At 39.7% G+C, this 20,507-nt stretch overlaps 2 protein-coding genes across 2 annotated transcripts; both read right to left on the reverse strand.

Moving 5' to 3' along the window:
- Window positions 1-7,200: 7,200 nt before the first annotated feature.
- On the reverse strand, window positions 7,201-13,426 carry LOC121516807 (extracellular calcium-sensing receptor-like). Its single transcript, XM_041798220.1, has 6 exons — window positions 13,239-13,426; window positions 12,869-13,157; window positions 11,802-12,611; window positions 11,489-11,713; window positions 9,315-9,438; window positions 7,201-8,117 (listed from the first exon to the last, which is right to left on the reverse strand). Exons 1-6 carry the CDS (start codon window positions 13,409-13,411, stop codon window positions 7,201-7,203), a joined length of 2,538 nt encoding a protein of 845 aa, XP_041654154.1. The 5' UTR covers window positions 13,412-13,426.
- A 3,180-nt stretch (window positions 13,427-16,606) lies between these two features.
- On the reverse strand, window positions 16,607-19,925 carry LOC121518471 (extracellular calcium-sensing receptor-like). Its single transcript, XM_041800799.1, has 6 exons — window positions 19,391-19,925; window positions 19,018-19,306; window positions 18,201-18,935; window positions 17,892-18,119; window positions 17,681-17,804; window positions 16,607-17,526 (listed from the first exon to the last, which is right to left on the reverse strand). Exons 1-6 carry the CDS (start codon window positions 19,612-19,614, stop codon window positions 16,607-16,609), a joined length of 2,520 nt encoding a protein of 839 aa, XP_041656733.1. The 5' UTR covers window positions 19,615-19,925.
- Between the last annotated feature and the right edge of the window lie 582 nt (window positions 19,926-20,507).

The following is a 20,507-nucleotide window of genomic DNA, read 5'->3' on the forward strand; positions in this document are numbered from 1 at the left end:
GAGACACAGATGCAAAGGTGAAACCCAGATGAATAGCCTTTTTTCTCTTCACCAATGACAGCGCTTGTGCTGTGATTGATGGATAAATGGGCCAATAAGGAGGACTTTTGGATATTGCAATAAACAATTCCTGGCATGTCCTAGGGGACATCCAGGATGTTGTGGTTTTTAGCTGTTATGCTGCTCTTAATTTTCATTTCTCCTCAAAATTAGTATGCTACTCTGCTGTTTCAAGACAACTAGAACTTTGTGTTGTTTTCAACAAAGCATCTCCTGCAGCCCCAGTAATGTAAATACACCAAATTACTAATTAATGAATGCACACTTTCTCTCACTATAAATGACTCCGATGATGTCTTACAAAAATAAACTTTTACATTTTAGTTTAAAATAGAATACAGATTTTGAAAACAGATACAATATATATATATATATTTCTGCTTGCAGAAACACCCAAATCTATCAGCAAGTGGTTTGTGTTACTGGCATAGAGGCACAAAAGGCTTTGAAAACACTCTTGAAAACCGTCTTTGTGTCACCTTATCTGAGTTTCATTCTTGTTTCTGAAAAGTTGAGTCATCACATGGTGCCTTAACTTTTAAATTAGGGATGCATGATACTGGATTTTTGCCAATATGCCTATATACAGATTCATTTTAGTTGATATAGATACCGATATTTAAATATGATTTTTGGACAAGAAATTTCACTCCTTTCAGGCACACTTTAAGGTTTGAGGATGACCAAGGAAATAAACTTTAGACATTAAAAACACTTTAAAGTTTAAAGAATAAGGATAAATAGAGAAAAACACCTCATGAGGAGAAATTGAAGGCTGGCCGGCCACATTGAGAAAGCTCCCTTATAATGTGTTAAAGACAGTGAATCCAACGGTAAAATGTTTAAAATATTTATAGAAAAATATCCTACATCACAGCTTTCCATTAATGGCTTTTGAAAATAAAAAGCTCTTAACTGTTAAGGATTTTGGGATTGACAATCAGAATTCAGGGGGCCTTCCCCTCTAGATCCACCCCTGCTTAGGATGAATAGACGCACCTTTCAGGTGATGGCTCCTCCATCATATCTGCATGCCAGTACTAAGGTTCTGCGGATTTTCATCAAAGGGTGGAGGCATTAACCTTGCAAAGCAGATGGGTACGCCCGTTTCCTTGTTTCTCATTGGTGAATCCATCTTGCAAAGCTCCCATCTGAACTGTTTGGGCCCGGTTAGAAAGTGACAGGACCAATCAGCAATGAGGGGCAGTACAATCAGGCGCAGCAGAGTCGTGAGGTAAACAAGCAGCAGCCATAGCTAGTGCAGTTATGGAGGAAGAGATTAGCGTGGATGCTGATAAAGTGCCAGTTTCATCAGAACTTGACAAAATTTCTTCATTAAAAGAAGAACAAAGAACAGCAGGGAGTTGTTTTCTTTTCAAAAACGACAACAGTCGAGTACTTACATGTCTATAGTCGCCATGTTTCGCGTTATTCCTCAGTAGCCGCGGACGCACAGCTCGATAGCGGCTACGTCACGTGTTCTGTTGCTCTGATTGGCCCGTAGAGATGTGACAAACAGAGCGTTCATCCAATCCCACTCTGAGTTTTTTTCAAAACCTCTGCCTTTTCTCAAACGTTTCCTACTGAAGCGTGTCAGGTTATGGAGGCGTGGCATGCCTGAACAACTTTCGTATGCAAAATTTTTTTCTAAATCATAGCGCCTCCCGCTGGCAGCATGAAGTACTGTATTCATATAATTGCCTCTGTTTCCTCCAAAATTGGAGATATTGCAAATAACTTATCAAATTTATGACGTATGATTGGGTGTAGTCAGTTTTGTGAAGCTCACATGTCTGCTTGTAACTTTCATGCCTCAACGAAGGATCCTTCGCCATGAAACAGGAAGTACTTATTTTAAGAGCTTAAACCTAATGTAGAGCCCTGAAACTTGGCACAAATATGCTCAGTGGAAAACCGAGATGATTGATGTTGATGTTGTGGGTGGGCGTGGCTTTTTGGCTCATTGGCGCCCCCTACAATATTTGAAAAATGCAGCCCCTGCAGGAGGTTTATGCTGGGATTTTGAAAATTATTGATACATTATCTCAAGATCTACAAAAAAGCCTCTTGGACCCATGCCATAAAACAAACAGGAAGTCCGCCATTTTGATTTATGTGGTCAAAAAGCAGCATATTGCAGACGTCACAATTTTCAAAATTCCTCTTGGTGAATTCATCCAAACACCTCCATGTTAGGTAGATTGTAACGAGACATGTAAAGGTTAGAAATTTAATTGGAACTTTTTCATTACTCAAAGCGGCGTGGCCATGGTGAATTTTTCTTCGCTATGAACAGGAAGTAGAATTATCCTGGGCTTAGAAAACTTGGAGAATCTTGAAACCTGGCACAAAAGTTCACAGTGAGAATCTGAGATGACTGTCCTTGGTGTTTTGGGTGGCCTTTAGTTATTGGCTCAGTGGTGCCCCCTACAATATTTCACAAAATCAGCCTCCCCACCACATATTACCTAGACATTTGAAAATGCTTGAGCATGTGTGTCATCTTAGGACCTACAATTAAGCCTCCTGGAACTATATTGTAAAAAAACAGCAAGTCTCTTTTTTCATTTTGCATGTTGAAAGTTTCAAAAGTCCCTTTTCTCTTAATGTAACCAAAATTAAGGCTGTGCTGCCATCTTGTGATGATACAAAATGCTGCAACACTATTTAGGACAGGAACCAACCCATTACGAAGTTTGGTTATGTCTATTTATCCATGAAAATAAGAGAAAATGACAAACTGAGAGGAGATATCAAAGTATTGAGGAAAATAATGAAACAAACTTGTACACAACTGTGTCTCTGTATTTACTCCTATGCTATCTCCATCACCAATGATTGGAACATTCAGAAAACCATCAGTTAATGCTTTAAGCCATGCTATCATTTTTCTCCTGTGGAGTGAGCACGCACACGAGGGAGAGGGAGTGAGGCTGCAAGCATGCAAGACAGAGAGAAGAAGCAACTGAGCCAAGCAAAGCAGAAAGGGGAGCTGTGAAGTTGACAGTACAGTGATTTGTTCATATTTTGGAGCTGCATTCAGAATTTTCAGTGCTCATGCCCCCTGCCCATTTGTTTTACTGCCAAAATAACGGCAAACTCTGGACATTAATGAGGGGTATCACCCTCTGTTTCTCTGAAAATGCGAGCGTTGCTATGCCAACATACCTCGTGGGTACAGTGCGCCTTGCTGGAATATGCTACCTTCTTTCTTTTAGCTGATTGTCAAATTAGTTTTATTAAGATTTATGGGTTTTTACACATAAATACTGGGTGTCATATATTTTAACTCACACATGATGGGAGTGGGGCTGCAGAGATAGCTGTCTTTTATCTTGGTTCTTAGTCTGCTTTTGTTCAAAGTCATCAAGGAAAATGTTTGCTCACATATGTATGTTGAGCCCAACAGACACATTATTCTTTTTGCGTGGCGTGTCATCAGAGGAAATTTTTCCTTTTCCAAGCTTTGGTGGAAGTCTGTCAGGGAGAGAAGCTGGTGTTTATTCTTCAGTGAATCTTCACCCTGCATTTCAAGCAGTTCTAATTGCAGACTCTCCTCAACTTCTTCTGCATTAATGGAGAAGGGGGTAGAGGACAGCTGAATGTCTTTCTCAATGACAGAAAAATCTCTGAAGCGCAGATTGAATTCTGTCAAAAGTAGGGGTGTGACGAGACACTTATCTCACGAGACGAGACGAGACAAGATTTGGGCCCACGAGATGAGATTTTACGCTTTTTTTTGATTTTGGAAAAAAAATACATGGGTGGATAATAGGTCCTTTGTACAACTAAAAAGTCATAATTATAATGCATTCAGGTCTACTAAAAAATGTTTGAACTAAGTCCTGAATAGGCTATCAATGCTTCCAAAGAGTATGTTTTGTCTAACTTTGACTCAGACTGTACATTTTATTACTCTTAAAATCAAACCTTTCATTTCAGTCTTTAATTTACTACACTATGCACTCATCACTGCAATTACAAAAACTATTTTTAATATTATATTTGGATGTATATAATAAAAGCATTTAGATTATTTTAAAAGTACTTTAAGCACTGTTTACAACAGACTGAAATATAAAGAGCTGCATCAGTAAAATCAAACTATTTTTCATCCTCTTTAAGGACATCCATATTTAAAACACTCAAAATAAATCTTTAAGTCAATAACACGTAATTTAAAGAAATTGATTATTGTATTGTTTTGTGGTCTTTTTCTCATATGATCTTTAACAGTGTTGGACACGATGCACAGATGAGCGTGTGTGTTTATATGTGTGCATTGGTGAGTGAGTGTGTCTCTGTCTGCTGTCATACAACAAACAGGGCATGGTTAACTGAAGCTCTAACCTTGCTTTTTGGAGCTAACAGTGGACTCTATGGCGCTCAAACAGAGTTTGTTTTGCCAAGCTTACCACTGCAGTATGCAGACCCGTTGCGCTACACATGTTAAGCTTCTGACTGATGATAGCACAGCCAACAGCTGATGGATCTGTGACTGACAGATGGTGAGACGAGACGGAGACATGTCAAAGGCGCGACTCAAAGTTACAAAGTCACAAACAGCGGCACTACGAGTGAGGCCTGTGCTCATACATGAGCTAAATAAACGCTGTATTCTCCTCATGGAGACTGCGCAGGCTTTCACCAGCAGCATTTCAACAATTCACACTGTTATGATGATGCATAGGCGGATCAAGTACGGCCCAAGTAGCTTGTGGGGGGGAGGGGGGGTCATCTTAATGGATACCGGATCAGCTCCGTTTCCCCATTTGCTCTCTCACCAACTGTTTTAAAGTGTCCAGGGCATGTTTGTGATCTATTTGTAACTTCCAGTTTGGTATTGTTTTCTGTAAGGAGAGCTGCTGCTCCAAGTTTCTGCGCAATATTGATCTTGCGAGATTGATTTTTCCGCAACGAGAAATCTTGTGGCGTTTTGATCTCGCGAGATCTCGTGCCACGAGATCTGGTCATACCCCTAGTCAAAAGCAATGTGATCACAGACGCATTTTTCCTTTTTTAGAACAAAGGTTGGCGTCTTGGAAAGTTGAATTGATTTTGGACATATTATTTCTGTGACTTTAGTGAGGCACTGTTTTATGAAGTCTCCCTCAGAGAAAGGCTTTCCATGATGGGCAATAAGATGAGCTATCTTGTAGCTGGCAGTTGTGGCATTTTCTTGAGTTTTGTTGGTACAGAAGAAATGCTTTTGCTGAGCTAGCAAGCTGGCGGTCATCTGCTTAACTTTCTGCTCTCGCTCGGCACCGGTATATGAGGTGTAAGACTGATGCTTAGTTTCATAGTGTCTTTGAACATTATAATCTTTTATTCCTGCAACGGTTTCATTACAAATTAAACAGACACACCTCCCCTTGACTTCAGTGAAGAAATATTCGTTTGCCCACCACGCCTGAAACTTTCTGCACTCACTTTCTATCTTGTGTTTGAAAAGGAGTTTCTTCGCTTCATTTTTTGAATTCATGCTATTGACTCGCTCCACTTGCGTGTCAAATCCCATCTCTGCGAGTGGCCACACAACTTGTGAGAGGAGGGGGGCTGCCTTCTTCCACAACTAGCAAAGGCTAAGCAAACATGGCTGAGCTTGACAACATTGAATAGATTGCTGCTTTGTATTTGCTGTGACAAAATGACAGACAAAAGTTTTCTTAACTTACCAGGCAATGTTACATCCTCACTTGCTTTCCTTCAGGCAAGATCTTTTTTATTCCTGTGCCGGTAGAACAGGCACGTTGTGTCGTATAGCTCGGGATAGCCGAGAAACAGAAACCACAAATTTCTCCTCCATTTTCCAATTGAATGAACCTCCTCCTCCACATGATGTATATGAAATACATCACTGTAGGATCTCCATGCTATTTGGCCATCACGCCACAAGTGATTTGCTTGAGTCCGGGTTTTTCAACTCTCACAAGGGTATGAAGCAAACAGCATGTTGAATACATTGCAAATTCCCCTCATTTACACAAATTACTTTCTAAAATCAAGATAAAACACTTATGAATAGTTAATTAAAAGGTCTCTTGATAAGAAAACCTCTGTGTGGGGCTATTTTATATAGATTTAAACAATACAAACTTTGAAATTTGATGTTAATTTTTGACATCCATGTATCACCTTTTGTTTGTGTGGGTCCTGGGGGTCCTCAGCTCCTCTACGATATTAGTAAGGGGGGTTCATAGGAAAAAGGTTGGGAACCACTGGTTTAAACGATTGTTGGGTGGAACAGTCGTGTTAAACACACCTCACAAATGCACATCGTTGGCTTGTGTGCATGCATGAACAATCATTCTATGACAAAGCCCACCTATTCCATCCATGCCAGACTCAGGGAAGTGCACCATAGAGGGCCAAGTGTGTGCTCTTAAAGTCCCCTATGTTATTCATTTACATTAACGCTCAGAGTCTGGACATTTTTATCAGCTTAGAAAAATGGGCAGAAAAAAATGCTGATGTCTCTGTGGCTTAAAGGCAAACAAGACCATATTGAAAATTTCTGTACCTATATTTTGTTGCTCATCATCTCTTCCACTGTAAGAAAATAAGGTGAAAATTTTATAGCTCTTTGAACAAAAGTGCTTTAAATCATAATTTCTCCAAAAGTAGAGATTCAGAGTGAGTGATCTGGTTGATTATTAACCCTTTAAAGCCTGTTGTATCATATTTGATACATACCTTTATGATATCTCTATCTCATCAAAAGGATCAATAAATTACAAAAAAAAAAAATCTGAATACAATCTGATAAATAATAAATATGCCCTCAAGTGTATTATCTGTTACCAAGAACACCTAATATATCAAATGAGATACAAAAAATATATATATATGTGAAATTTTATGGAAATTTTGATTTTTTGGGATTTCAGTAGAAAGTGAAATAAACATTTCAGTTTCAAAAAATTTGAATTTTCTGGCTATAATTTGTGTATTCAGGCTTTAAGGGTTAAAAGTCAGCGAGTTGTTTTTCTTTATGTATGAGGATTAAAAAAGGACATGTTTTGTATTCAGGGGTCGCATCTATAACTTTTCTATGATAGCAGTGAAGCTCTAGAGAAAATCTCCGTTTTTCAATTTTCATAAATTTTTCATTTCATTTTTCATTTTTCAAACAAAAATTGTTTATGGTTTTATTGACAAGGCCCAGTTTCTCCCCATCATATGTGTTTTGGTATTTTTCTCTGGTTTTAAAAGGAGAATATAGCATTTAGGTGCAAATATACAAAAAAGAAGGCCAAAGCTGGAGGCCAGAATAGCAAATACCTCTACAGCTACAGTAAACTTCCCAGGAGAGCTGACATATGCAGGAATGAAAGCAATCCAGACGGCACAGAATATCAGCATACTGAAGGTGATAAATTTTGCTTCATTGAAATTATTGGGCAGCTTTCGAGCCAGAAAAGCGAGGACAAAACACAGCACAGCCAGGAGTCCGATATACCCCAGAACCACCCAAAAGCCAATCAGTGAACCCAAGCTACACTCTAGAATAATTCTTTCAATGACATGAGCTGTGTTTTTGTAAGGGAAAGGTGGAGCAAGACTTAACCAAAGTGAACAAACTAACACCTGCAGCGAAGTACAGCTGAGAACACTCGTTCTCTGCAGTGAAGCTGAACATTGAAGGACTGTGTTTGATGGCCTCTTAGCTCTAAAAGCATTAACCACTGCTATGGTTTTAGCCAAAACACAAGACATGCACAAGGCAAAGGTGATACCAAAAGCTGTGTGTCGCAGCATGCAGGACCACTCAGAGGGTTGACCAATAAATGTCAGAGGACACAGGAAGCACAGAGTCAAGGAGAAGAGGAGCATGAAGCTCAGCTCCGAGTTACTGGCTTTGACAAGAGGTGTGTGACGAAAGTGAAAGAAAATACATGACACCACAAGAGATAAACTTGCTCCAAACAGTGAGAAAGCAGCAAGGAGGGCCCCCATGGTTTCTCCATAAGAAAGGAACTCAATTGTCTTTGGAATACACTGGCTGTGATCCTCATTTGACCAGTACTCAATTGGGCACTGGGAACACTCTGCAGAACCTGAAAGGGAACAAGAAACATTGAAAGCAGTTTGTTCGAGCAGAACTGGAGGAATGGCAGAAAGCAACTAGAGAATGAAATTGCGCTGTGAATGCTGAAATGCTAAACGGCTGTGCCGAACTGCTAATGCTGGGTTGAAAAGATCCCTGAAAGAAGCTAAAGAAATTCTTGAACGTCTGACGCTGACCTGCTCATCCAACCCAGACTCTCCAGTGTTAGGCACTTGTTACCATGGAGCCAGGAGACTCACCTCAGTTTAGTGGGTTTTTAGTGGGATCTGACTGAAAACATGCTCTGAAACTCAGGTCACTGTGTCAAGACCGTAACAGCTATCATTAAACGGATCACACTGTGAGAAAGACAAGGCTTTGATGAAGCAGTTGTGTTAATTTCAAGTTGTTTGGGTGAGAAATGTGGCCAGGACAGCAAGTTAAAAAAGTCCTCTCTTCTAGCTCTACTCAGCATTTTCTCTCAAAGTTTAATATTGTGGCAGATGGGAGAGACTTCTGTGACCCTGCAACAGTAGGCCAATTTTAATATGATTTTGCTGTGTGTGGTGTTAGATTTGTGGTGTCAGTCGCAATTTATTCAACGAGGTTTCTGGCTACAATCACACCAGCCTCCACTCTAACTGTCAGTGTGTTCTATCCCATTGAAATGAATGTGAAATGACCTTAAGGCTGATAAAACATTTATGAACTTTGAAAGATCACTATGAAGAAATGCTGACTGATATGAAGAAGCTGAATCATACTGAAATAGCTAAATTTCTTGTGCATATTTTAGAGATTAAATGGAGTCTGTAAGTGTAAGTATGAATGAGTTTTAAGGTTTTGAAGGAGGGTTAAAAAATGTTTGAATTTCAGCAGTTGAACCCTAGTTTGAACATTCTACCCATTCATTTCAGTGGTCCCAAATTTTTTGAAAATAGCCAAATATCTCAGAAAGTATAATGAATATTTCTTAGAAAAGTCATTCTGTGCCATTCCAAATTAGGCAGAATGTTTTAAAGGTTGAATGGTTTGAATTGGTTGAATTTTGTAGGAGAAGAAGCATACCAAAAAAAGCGAGCGGAAGAAAAACGATAAAGAATTTCAGCGCAGAACAACAATACCTGTGGGTGCTTGCAGCATTCACAGCAATGATTTTGTTTCAGAAAATCTATGATAATTTGCTGTTTGGAAAACTTCTACTCACTACTAGAATTGCTGATCTCTCCAGCAGCACAGGCGATGCAAGAGAAGCAGCAGATGGGTTTGCCTTTAATCACAGCCTGCCGGAAACCTGGTTGACAACCCTCACTGCACACGGACCTTGGCCTCTGTAACGGCACCACAGCTCATTAGTACATTATTTTTACTCCTTAAACCAATTTTGAATATATTCTTTAAAGTTAATCAACAGTATGGTATGCTTTAAACTCTAGATTCAAGGGCACAGATGGTGTTGTGGATTGTTAACCCAGGGGTTAAGTTTCAACCTCAATTTCACAAACATTTTGAATAAAGCTCTGGAATAAATTAAGGGACTACTGCATTTTTTTCCCCCAGTTTCACTGTTTTTAGGTCTGTGGATGAATAAAAAGCATTTTTGTTTATTATGTAGAACATTTATCCCAACTTGTAAAGAAAATATTCCCATTAGGGGCTTTTATTTGCAGGAAATAAAAGCCTACCCTTTTCTAGACAAATTCATTCATTTTGAAACAGTAGAATAATATTCCTTCCCTTGGGAAGAGATCAGAAATCAGAATTTGATTAAATTCTTTTTAAGGGACCAAACAATGAGAAAGCAGTGAGGAGGGCTGGTTTGCAGGATATGAGGAATCAAAAGGATGCAGTATTATTTACACCATAAATAATGCAATTTAAGCAAAATCATACCAATATCAATTTTGTCAATTCAAACACGGGATAGAAATGTTTTATCAATAACCTTTTTCAATAAGGAAAACTAAACTAAAGCCCTATTCGTACAGGAACAGTTTTACCAAGGAACCTTTGTTAATTTGTAGTAATTGCACAGGGCATCTGTGTTTTCTAGCTTGTGGGAATTGACCACGTCTGCCATTTGCAGAAAAGAAATTCCGGGTCAAATTACCAACCAAATTTCAGCCCACACAGAGGTCCACATACTAATCCCATGCGATCTGTAATTTAGGGTGGTAATTCTGTTTCTTTACGGTTCAAGCAGCTTTTTCTTATTGAAAAAAAATATAATGTTTAGAAGATTATTTCCAAGGTTTTGAAACATAAAGGTTATAAAAAGTGCTTTTCTTTAAGTTCATTTCAGCATGTTTAGAATTTGCTTTATTTTACTTAACCTATTATTTAAACTCTACTGTCCAAATGTGTGCCCCCATGTGCTCTCTTAATACACACAGTGCTTCTGTTCTGCCTCCTAAAGCTTCTCTTTGCAAGTGCCTGATCTTATGTCAGTATTATTTAGCCGTACATTTCATGCATAACATAATTTGGTAAAATACTTTTTCAAGCGATCATCCAAATATCCCTTGAATCAGCTTCTCTACATGCATGGAAGCTGTTCTGTTAAAGTGTCTGTTGAACTTCAGCATAAGCACACCTCACTGGGCCAATAAATAATTTTGAGATCATTATACAAATGATGTTTGAGTGGCTACTTTCTCACAAGCAAATCCAAAGAAGTTACTGGAGCAAACGAGTCGCTTTGCAATTCAACCAGGTGCAAAGGACTAATGTTTCAACACACACTGCGTCTTCATCTGAGTTATACCAAAACATTCTTTGTATGTTACTGGTCCTCTGTGAGAGCAGCAACCTCCACCTGTGGGGGGGCTGAAGCGCAAGAGACTCCTTCTTCACTAAAATGTGAGTTTTTGTTTGAAAGTTGGAAGTAATGTTGAGTACAATAAGAAGTCCCTCAACCTTTTCCTGAGTTATACTGTATATAAATCAATTACCACATGGAGTGTATGAGTCATTGAGAAAATGACTCTGAAGGCAGTGTCTACACTATCTTTTTCCAGCATGTAGACCTTAAAAACACACTTTCCCATGCTTTTGGTATCCAGCTTTTATCAAAAAGTTGGTTGTTTTTTAAGCCTATATGATCATTCTGTGACAATAATGGCATTTTAACCGTTTGAAAGATGACTTGGAGATTTTTCCTTTTTAATTGACCTCATGATTCCCATACTGCACCCCATTTTGCCACTGAAACTTTACTTTATGTTGCTTAGTCATATGCTTATGGTGTTAATGTTGGGTCTTTCTAGTTCTAGACCTGCCTACTTTGTAAAGTGTCTCAAGGTAACTTTGGTTCTGAGTTGGCACTAAACAAAGAAAGATTGAGTGTCACAGTATGTATGCCGTACATAAAGTTTTCAACACCTTTTTGGATCCTGCAGCCCAAATGATGTCAATGCCATTCATGGTGAACTGTTTTCCACTTGGTAGAGAAGCGTCATAGCTCCCTACACCCACAAACACTGTATCTCCTGCTCGGCTTCTTTGCCAATTCACCAGCTCATAAGTAGCTGCAGGGTCTCCATTTTCATCAAAATGCTGCCTTTCAGAAAGAATAGTGAAATTAACATTTTGGAGGTGTTTCACAACCTAACAGAAGGAGACAACAGTGAAATAGCTTTCATAAAGGTAACTGTTATGGGAGAAAAATAAACAAACAGTGAAGGCAGCCTCTCACCTCTCCTGACTTAGAGCCATCTTTCCAAAGACATGGTCGATCACTCATTTCTCCTCTTTTTCCACAGTTCAACATGCTGTGCATGGCATGAGCCACAGCATACACAGCCTTGTACACATTGGAAGATATCCTCAGCTCTGACACGTCTGTATATGGATTGTCAATGTCCTGTAGTCTCTCATGTCCAGAGCATTGGGTTTGACCCAGCTGACTGGATTGGAAAGTGCAGCTGAATGTGGCTTCCCAGAACTCCCTTAGTAGATTGTTCTGAGGGTTCTGTCTTGGGTTGACCTTTAAAAGAAACTCTTGCAGGCCTGTTATCTTTGTCTTTCTTATGGTGAAGCCCAGAGACCCCATCAGGATTCCTGAGTACCTCTTATTTGCCAAATGGCCTGCTGTGATCCACGATTCACTGCCCACCCATTGAAGCCCAGTCAGGTTCTGCTTCAGGGTTTCCTCGAGGAGAATATTCATTTCAGCTTGGGCAAGGAAGGCAATTAAAACCCTTGCAGTGCCACTTTTGATTACTCTGACCACCCGGGCAATGTGCTCACTACGATCAGCTGTCCTTGAGATTGCTTCAGAGTATTCAATACAAACCCCCTCCTGACCCGCTGCTTTAATAAAAGTTGCCATGCCGTTGTTTCCGTAATCGTTGTCACTTCTAACTGCCCCAACCCAGCTCCAGCCGAAGTGCTTTACGAGTTTGGCTAAGGCTCTGCTCTGGTAGTAGTCACTAGGTATGGTCCTGAAGAAGGACGGGTACTCCTGTCTGTTACTGAGGCAGGCACAAGTAGCAAAGTGGCTGATCTATTGAAAATAAAAGAGGAGAAAAAGAAAGAAAACAGCACTTTGCATTGTCGTATACAGTAACAAACTGTTGATGAGCCATCAATGAATCTGTGCATTTTTAATCCTTTAGAATCTTAAAAAATCCTTAAAAGCAGCCATTGGATATCAACATTTTGGCTTGACATCACATTTAGTAAACAAGAACTCCTGAGTGTCAAGAGCAAGCCTTTAAGAAACAGGAAATAATCATGCAAAAGAAGAAACAACATATATACCACTGGTATTTGGAATATTCCTAACATCTGTAGCATCACAATTGTTGATGAAGACTCAGAGGCTCCGATGACAGCATGAACTGATGACTGGCTGGAACAGTTTTTTCCCAGACTTCTTTCTTGTCCATTCATTAAACCCATTGCTGCTCCTGTGGAAGGCAGCGTTGAACCACAGGTGTCGAATAACTTATAACCAATTGAAATATTAGGCAGCAGAGAGCTGCTATTGTTGATCTCCTCAATGGCAAAAATCATAGTTTGAGCAAAACGAAATTCTCTCAAGTTGATCCTAAAAGGAGTAGCAAGTTTTCAAGAATAGTTTTCAGACTTAATGTATCTTTACCATGTTTAAGAAAGCAACAAATAGTACCTGGAGCATGTTAGTGGCTCTGGTGTGCCCGTGAAGGAGAGTGAAGGCTCTGAGATTTGGCTATGAATGGAGAAGGCTCCCCCAATTGTTATATCTCCTTCCTTTGATAAAAGAGGAAACTCAGGGCTTCTCAGCATTTTACACAGCATGGGGTCTTCTTTTGCTCCAAACATGCCAATAAAAAGTGCAAACAGGAACATTTTAAAGGCACAATCACACATCTGGTAAAAGAGAAGGCAATCAAGAATCTGTGCTCTGCTAAGTTTTTCTACCACTGAAAAAATGAGTATCTCCTAAACAGGATGAGCTTTATTCTTTTTGATGTTAAACAAAGGTCATCTAATCAAATTACGCATGTGATGATGTTAGACCAATAAGCTGCCTCTGCTTTAGATTTTTTTATTTTAGTGTCACCTGGGAGCAAATCTGAGGATGCCACAATGTGATTGGTCCCTCCCTCTCTTGTGTGCAAAATGAAGTGTTTCAAGTTTTATGTATATGTGTGTTTATGTATATGTATTTACTTTGATAATTCATTTGGCCTGTCCAAATTGAACTGTTTTAAGCTGTGAAGAGCATTTGCTTCAAACACTCAAAGCACTCAAAGTGCTTTTATATCGCAGGTGGGACCTACCCATTTACACCATTGAGATTTCAAAAACATAGAGAAAATATCTTGGATATTAATATTTTATGAACTAAGCTTGTTAGTGGATTGATTTTTGTTAGTTAAAACCACAGACCAATGACCTTGAGAAAGGCCTTGACATAACTTCCAGACATAAACCATGTGAACTACCAGATGTCATTTTGAAGGACTGAAGAGTCAGTCCATTTTTATTTCTTTATATCGCAGCAATTCATAACCAAAGATATCTCATGACACTATACAAAGAGGGTAGGTCTTGACATTAAGAGGCGAGAACAGAGTCAGAAACAGGGATGAGAGAGTTGGGGAGAGGAATCTCAGGCCAGACTGGAACCCATGCCACCCCTGTACGTGGAGTATGACCTAACCACTTGACCATCTGCCCCCCCGACCCTACTCTGAATGATTCAGGGATGCACAGTGATACAGTGGTTTGTATTGTCACTTCACAACAAGGATTCCTGGATCAAATCTCCATCTGATAGGGCCTTTCTATGAGGAGTTTGCATGGTCAACCTGTGCATGTATGAGTGCTCTCATGGCACTTCAGCTTCCTCTCACAGAGCAAATAGCTTGTTAGGTTAAACAGTAACACTGCAGTTGTGAGTGACTGAATGCTTGACTCAAGGCATACCCCACTTCTCGCCCCCAGTGACAGTGTGAATTAGGTGGAGATATGTGGTGTACATAATGTATGTAGTAAGAGATGGCAGAATGAGTCTTATTTTCTTTTAAATTGTCTCTTTTATGATGCATTGAGAACGCTCTTGATAAGTGCAGTATAGCCTATATACACTAGCATTGACAGGATAAAGTGGTTGTTTACTGAAAATGCTTGAATAAGCCTGGAAGAGACAGGATGGTTTACTTTATTATGATTGTAAAATGTCTACTTTTGGTTTCTGGCCCTTTTATATTGAAAGTGGGAAAAACTGGGATTATTTTTGTGCTTTAAAAAATAATCTGAACAAATCAATCCAAACCATTCTAGCCAAACAGCCATACAGAGGCAGACGGATAAAATGACAATAGCATTAGTGGGCATACAGTAGGTGTTCATGTTTGAAAAGAAAGAGTGTTCCAACATTTTTTCCTGTGATACACATACTTATGAATAATATGTGCATTATGCTTATGTGAAGACTGCATACATGCAGTGGGTAGCACAGTTGAGACTGAGAAGTGTCAACCACATTGTGAAGACCCAAAAAAGGTAAATAGAAACTAGGTTAAGTATAAGACACAAGCAGTCAGGGTTTCAATCTTTATTTAAGAGGAATAAAAACAAATAATGCACTTGTAATTCTGAGTTCAGTAAACCTCCTGCTGCATTGTAAAATATGGATGATGATAATAAAAAAGGACAGGTTTTCAGTCTTTAGTTCCAATAAAATGATCCATTAGTAGAAGTGTTAGGGTCTATCTGCTTATCAACTTCATATACAGTCATGTGCATTTTTTTAGGCATGTAGGGTGCTAAGGATTCATCACTGGGCCCAATGTGCCACAACTGGAGAGTCAAACTCAACACATTTCCACATACATGTGCCTTGCTCAGCAGCCAAGGTCAAGCTCAATGGCATTTCTTTTGTCTAGGCCTTTTCCCCATGATAATACGCCTGTTGTTTTCAGGCACCTTGGGACATCCACAGCACAACCAGGGGTTGCGAAAATCCTAACTACCTGCCAGAAGAGTACACTAGACCAAATATTCACAAACGTTTCAGCTCGAGACCCCCAAAATAATTATGCCAGACCTTGGGACCCCCACTCTCTCTGGAAGTGGATAAGGCACACAGCTGTGCACCCTCAAGAGTAGGAGAATTGTGTGCAACCTTCAATTTTATGGAGAAGTATAAATGTAATCTTATTTCTATAGTTTTATTTTAAAATTAGCTAATCTTATGCATATATTTATTCAATAATAGTAATTTTTTTTTTTTTTTTCCCTATGGAAGGCATACAGTGACCCCCTTTTTAGTGTCTTTAGTGGGGGTCCTGGCCCCAACTTTGGGAACCATTGCCCTTGGCCATGATTACTTGCCACATCCACCCCTTACTCCACCTAAAAGGTGTGCACTTTGTTATTTATTTATTTATTTTTTGTACAGATTATTTTCCCATGCCCCTGGTAATATGCAAGGACATCCAGTGTAGCTTACTTGGCAGATCTACACTTTACTTCAGCCTCAACATTTGGCCCAAACATGCCTAATAGTTCTGCAAAGTACTGTATATGTTTTTTACATATGACTTAAGGTATTTGTTTTGAAGCGTAGTCTAGATTCTTGATATTAAAAAGGACACTGACTAGCATGACATCATAGATAGCAGGTTTGACATACTTAATTTAAGCCTTTTCAAAAGCCATAAATGCAAAAATGAATCATTATACCCTTAAAAATGTCCTAAAATAAAGATTGAATTTGACAACATTTTTCTAGGGAAGCACAATATTGACAACGGAATATTTGTTTCTCTAGATATTCGATGAATATGAATTATTATATTGGTAGACATAAATATTACTGGTGATATTTACAGCTAACAGATAAGCCGTAACAAGAGGAACTGCTCAATTCTCATACAAGACAGACTAAATGAAAAAAACTGTCCAGCTAAGATTTCTGTTTTGAACGAAGTATTAAGGTGCAAAGATAAACACTAAACTTTTAAAGACAAAGCATAAGATAAGATACATAGATATTGTTTATATTTGTTAATAACGTATATCATTAGTTGATGCTTTGCCCATTATGTGTTTCCTAGTATTCTGCTCAGGTCTAAACAAAATAATGACACATTTTGGCATAAAAATGCAGAAAAGTAGCCCATAACTGGAGGCCAAAATGGCAAATATCTCCACAGCCACAGTGAACTTTCCTGGAGAGCTGGCATATGCTGGGATAAATGTGATCCAGACTGCACAGAATATCAGCATGCTGAAGGTGATGAATTTCGCTTCATTGAAATTATCGGGCAGCTTTCGAGCCAGAAAGGCCAGAATAAAACACAAGAGAGCAAGAAGCCCGATGTAACTTAAGACAGCCCAGAAGCCCACAGGTGATCCCAGGGCACACTCGAGGATGATCTTGTCCTTGTAGTGTTTCATGTTTTTGAATGGGAAAGGAGGTTTTATCGTCAACCAAAGTATGCAGATTAAAACCTGTACCAGAGTGAAAGCCAGCACGCTGATTCTTTGCTGTGCAGGCCCGAACCATTTCATCACATTCCTGCCTGGAAGTGTGGCTTTAAATGCCATTAAGACAACAATAGTTTTGCCAAGAATACATGATATACAGAGGACGAAGGTGATGCCAAATGCTGTGTGTCTCAGCATGCAGGACCACTCAGAGGGCTGGCCGATGAAAGTGAGAGAGCACAGGAAGCATAAAGTTAAGGAGAAGAGCAGGAGGAAGCTCAGCTCGGAGTTGTTAGCTTTCACCAGGGGAGTGTCTTTATATATAATGAACAGAATCACAACAATTAAAGTCAGAAACACACCAAACAAAGTGAAAAATATCAGTATTACACCCATAACCTCAGTGTAGCTTAGGAACTCAATGTTTTTCACTATACATGCATCTCTGTGCTGATTGGACCAATACTCGTCGGGACACTTTTTGCAGTCATTTGAATCTGTAATAGAAATATCAGACTGTCACTTTAATGAGTTAAATTAGACTTTTGTAAATAATATATCTTACCATAGCAGCCTTTAATATGATACACAATGTCTGGCAAACAAATGATGTAATCAGATGGCTATATCTCATGTCTATGGTGCTTATACCTGTGCTGTTGCTTATTTCTCCCTCTGTACACTGTACACAGTCATAGCAGCAGACTGGCTTCCCTTTCTGAAGGACTTTATGAGTTCCAGGTTGGCATCTCTCACTGCACACTGATACAGGTAACTTTAAAAGGGAAGAAAATGATGCATGAGTTATTTTGAATAGTCAGAAACTTAAATGGTATTTTATAAAAGGTTTGAAGATTTTTACCTCTGTTTTCCCCCCAGGCCATGTTATAGCTTCAGTCTTGAGGACGAACTTCTGTCCAGGAGGGAGTGAGGCATCATAGTAGCCGACAGGTTGAAACTGGACTGAGCCATCTGATCCCCGCTGCCAGTTCACCACTTCATATCGAGCCACGGCTGCTCCAGTGCTGTCAAACCACACTTGATCTCCGTTCTTAATGGTAAAGTTGACCCTTTTTAAAGACTCCACGACCTGAAAATCATTTTGACAAAGTGTGAACATTTTACTTTGCAATTCTTGTACATTTAAAGTGAACAACAGGGTTTTTTTTACCTGCTGGTGAGTTACTTTAACAGTCTTGTCACAACCATTACTTTCTGAGCACCTCAGGATGCTGTGCAGAGAATGTGCCAGAGCATAGATAGCTTTGTATATGTTACTGGAGTATCTGAGCTCAGCCACATCATCAGAATAATCTTTGAAATCAAGTAGATCCTGGTATTCATTGCAAGTTGATAAAGCATCCTTGCACTTTAACTCAGTCTCCCAGAAATCTTTGATTAAAAAGTCCTCCATGCCACTTATATTAGCCTTTTGCACAGCAAACCCCAGTGAACCTCCAAGCACACTAAAGCTGGTAGGAGTCACAAGGCTGTTGGCAGTGATCCAGGCCTCCACACCAATGAACTGCCGGCCTGTGACGTTGTGCAGACTCAACTGCTTAAGAAGGTTGTTCATTTCAACATGAGCGAGGAAACCAACGATGACTTTAGCAGTGCTCTTTCGGATCACTTCTACCACCTTCGTGAGTTTCTCCGGCTCTGCTCTGTGAAATTTCTCTATATATTCCACACACACTCCTTCCTCCTGAGCTGCAGAGAGGAAGATTGCCATGCCGTTGTTGCCGTAGTCGCTGTCACTGTTGACTGCACCGACCCAGGTCCAGCCAAAGTGCTTGACCAGCTGGGCGAGAGCTCGGCTTTGGTAGAGGTCACTTGCAATGGTCCGAAAGAAAGAGGGGTACTTGTTTCTGTCGCTCAGACACTCACAAGTAGCTGAATGGCTTATCTGAGAATGCACAAACAGAAGAACTGAATAAGGAGAGTTTGATTTTAAAATACCTCTTCCTACACACAGATATCCCTCTTACCACTGGTATTTTGAACGGTCCAGTAGTGCGGGACAGCACGATGGTAGAAGAAGATTCAGACTCCCCGATAACAGCATGAACAGCTGATTGCCCTGAGCAAATCTTTCCCACTGTTAACTCACCGCCATTCATCAGGCCCATCACAGCACGCATTGATGATAGCGTGGAGCCACAGTTATCATAAATACGATATCCAATAGAAACATTAGGAAGAAGAAATTCCTTTTTGTTTATCTCCTCAATTGCAAAGATCATAGTCTGAGCGAACCGGAACTCCCTGAGGTTTACCCTGACATAAAAAAACAGGATAAAATCTTGTATTCACAGTGACAGAACTAGACACAAAGCACTTCAGTACATTTCTGACAGTTACCTTGAACATGTTAGATGTGTAGGTTTCTCTGTAAAGGTAAGTGGAGGTTGTGTGATTTTGCTGTGGATTGAAAATGCTCCTCCAATCACCATATCTCCATCCTTAGACAACAGGGGGGGCTCTGGATTCCCGAGAATCCGACAGAGAGGAGCGCTTTTCCTCTTTGCTGCTCCAAATGTGAACAGGAGCCCCATAAAGACCAGATCTGTTACCACGTGAGGCATTGTGCTCTCCCAGTTAATGATGGGGCAGAGCCACCAAGGTCAGGAACAGAATAGACTTATATGCCGACTAATCTCTGACTAACCAATCACAGATGAGTGTGATAGGGCAGTTATGATTGTGTGTTGTTTTTTAAAAGATTTTGATGGTGCATGATGGTATTTTGATTACACTGTGGATAGCATATAAGGCATTATGTACAAAATGTGATTACACGTCCGAGCACTTATTGATTAATCAGTACAATTCAGTATAGCCCATAGTGTTAAAGAATTGCCTTGATATTAAAGGAATGGTCAGATGGACCATAAATTTTAACACATTTTGCATGGAAGACTTGATGCCAAATTATGTCAAAGTTTATTTTAAAGGGATACTTCAACATTTTGGCAAATTCATCCATTGCCATAATCCCTATAGTCTTAGTAATAGGTCCGTTACCTTTAGTTGTTGGTGCAAGCTGGTTTTAGATCGGCCGCTGCCAACTTCGGACCTGCTGTGCCAACTCAATGTAAGCAGATGGTATTCTGGCTTTCGCTTATCACACTCATCAAATACACAATCCAACAACCCCAAAATGCTCTCGTAGCAAGTTGTGACCTGCACATTCACCACACTATGAGATAATCATGGAACATTACGAAACGGAGATGTTTTAAAGCTAAATGCAAAGCCAGAACTACACTCCAGGCATGGCTGCTGCACTGTGTCACTCCGCTCAGTGGTTTACTCAAGAAATAGTTCAGAGTATTTGCTTCATGTGTCGTAATGTTACACAATTATACATTATTATTTCATAGAGTGGTGAATGTGCAGGTCACAGCTTGTCCACGAGAGCATTTTGGGGTTGTTGGATTGTGTATTTGATGAGTTTGATGAGGGAAAGCTGGAATAC

This window comes from Cheilinus undulatus, linkage group 2, assembly GCF_018320785.1.
Source record: "Cheilinus undulatus linkage group 2, ASM1832078v1, whole genome shotgun sequence".
Classification (NCBI taxonomy): Eukaryota; Metazoa; Chordata; class Actinopteri; order Labriformes; family Labridae; genus Cheilinus; species Cheilinus undulatus.

Excerpts from the sequence above, each read along its gene's own strand:
- LOC121516807 (XM_041798220.1), bottom strand. The coding sequence starts at position 13,411 with ATGTTTGGAGCAAAAGAAGACCCCATGCTGTGTAAAATGCTGAGAAGC. Across the intron at positions 13,158-13,238 it reads GAGCCACTAACATGCTCCAG|GATCAACTTGAGAGAATTTC; the intron begins GTACTATTTGTT and ends TACTCCTTTTAG. Across the intron at positions 11,714-11,801 it reads ATGGCTCTAAGTCAGGAGAG|GTTGTGAAACACCTCCAAAA; the intron begins GTGAGAGGCTGC and ends TCCTTCTGTTAG.
- LOC121518471 (XM_041800799.1), bottom strand. The coding sequence starts at position 19,614 with ATGCCTCACGTGGTAACAGATCTGGTCTTTATGGGGCTCCTGTTCACA. Across the intron at positions 19,307-19,390 it reads ACACATCTAACATGTTCAAG|GGTAAACCTCAGGGAGTTCC; the intron begins GTAACTGTCAGA and ends TTTTTATGTCAG. Across the intron at positions 18,120-18,200 it reads TTAAAGTAACTCACCAGCAG|GTCGTGGAGTCTTTAAAAAG; the intron begins GTAAAAAAAACC and ends AATGATTTTCAG.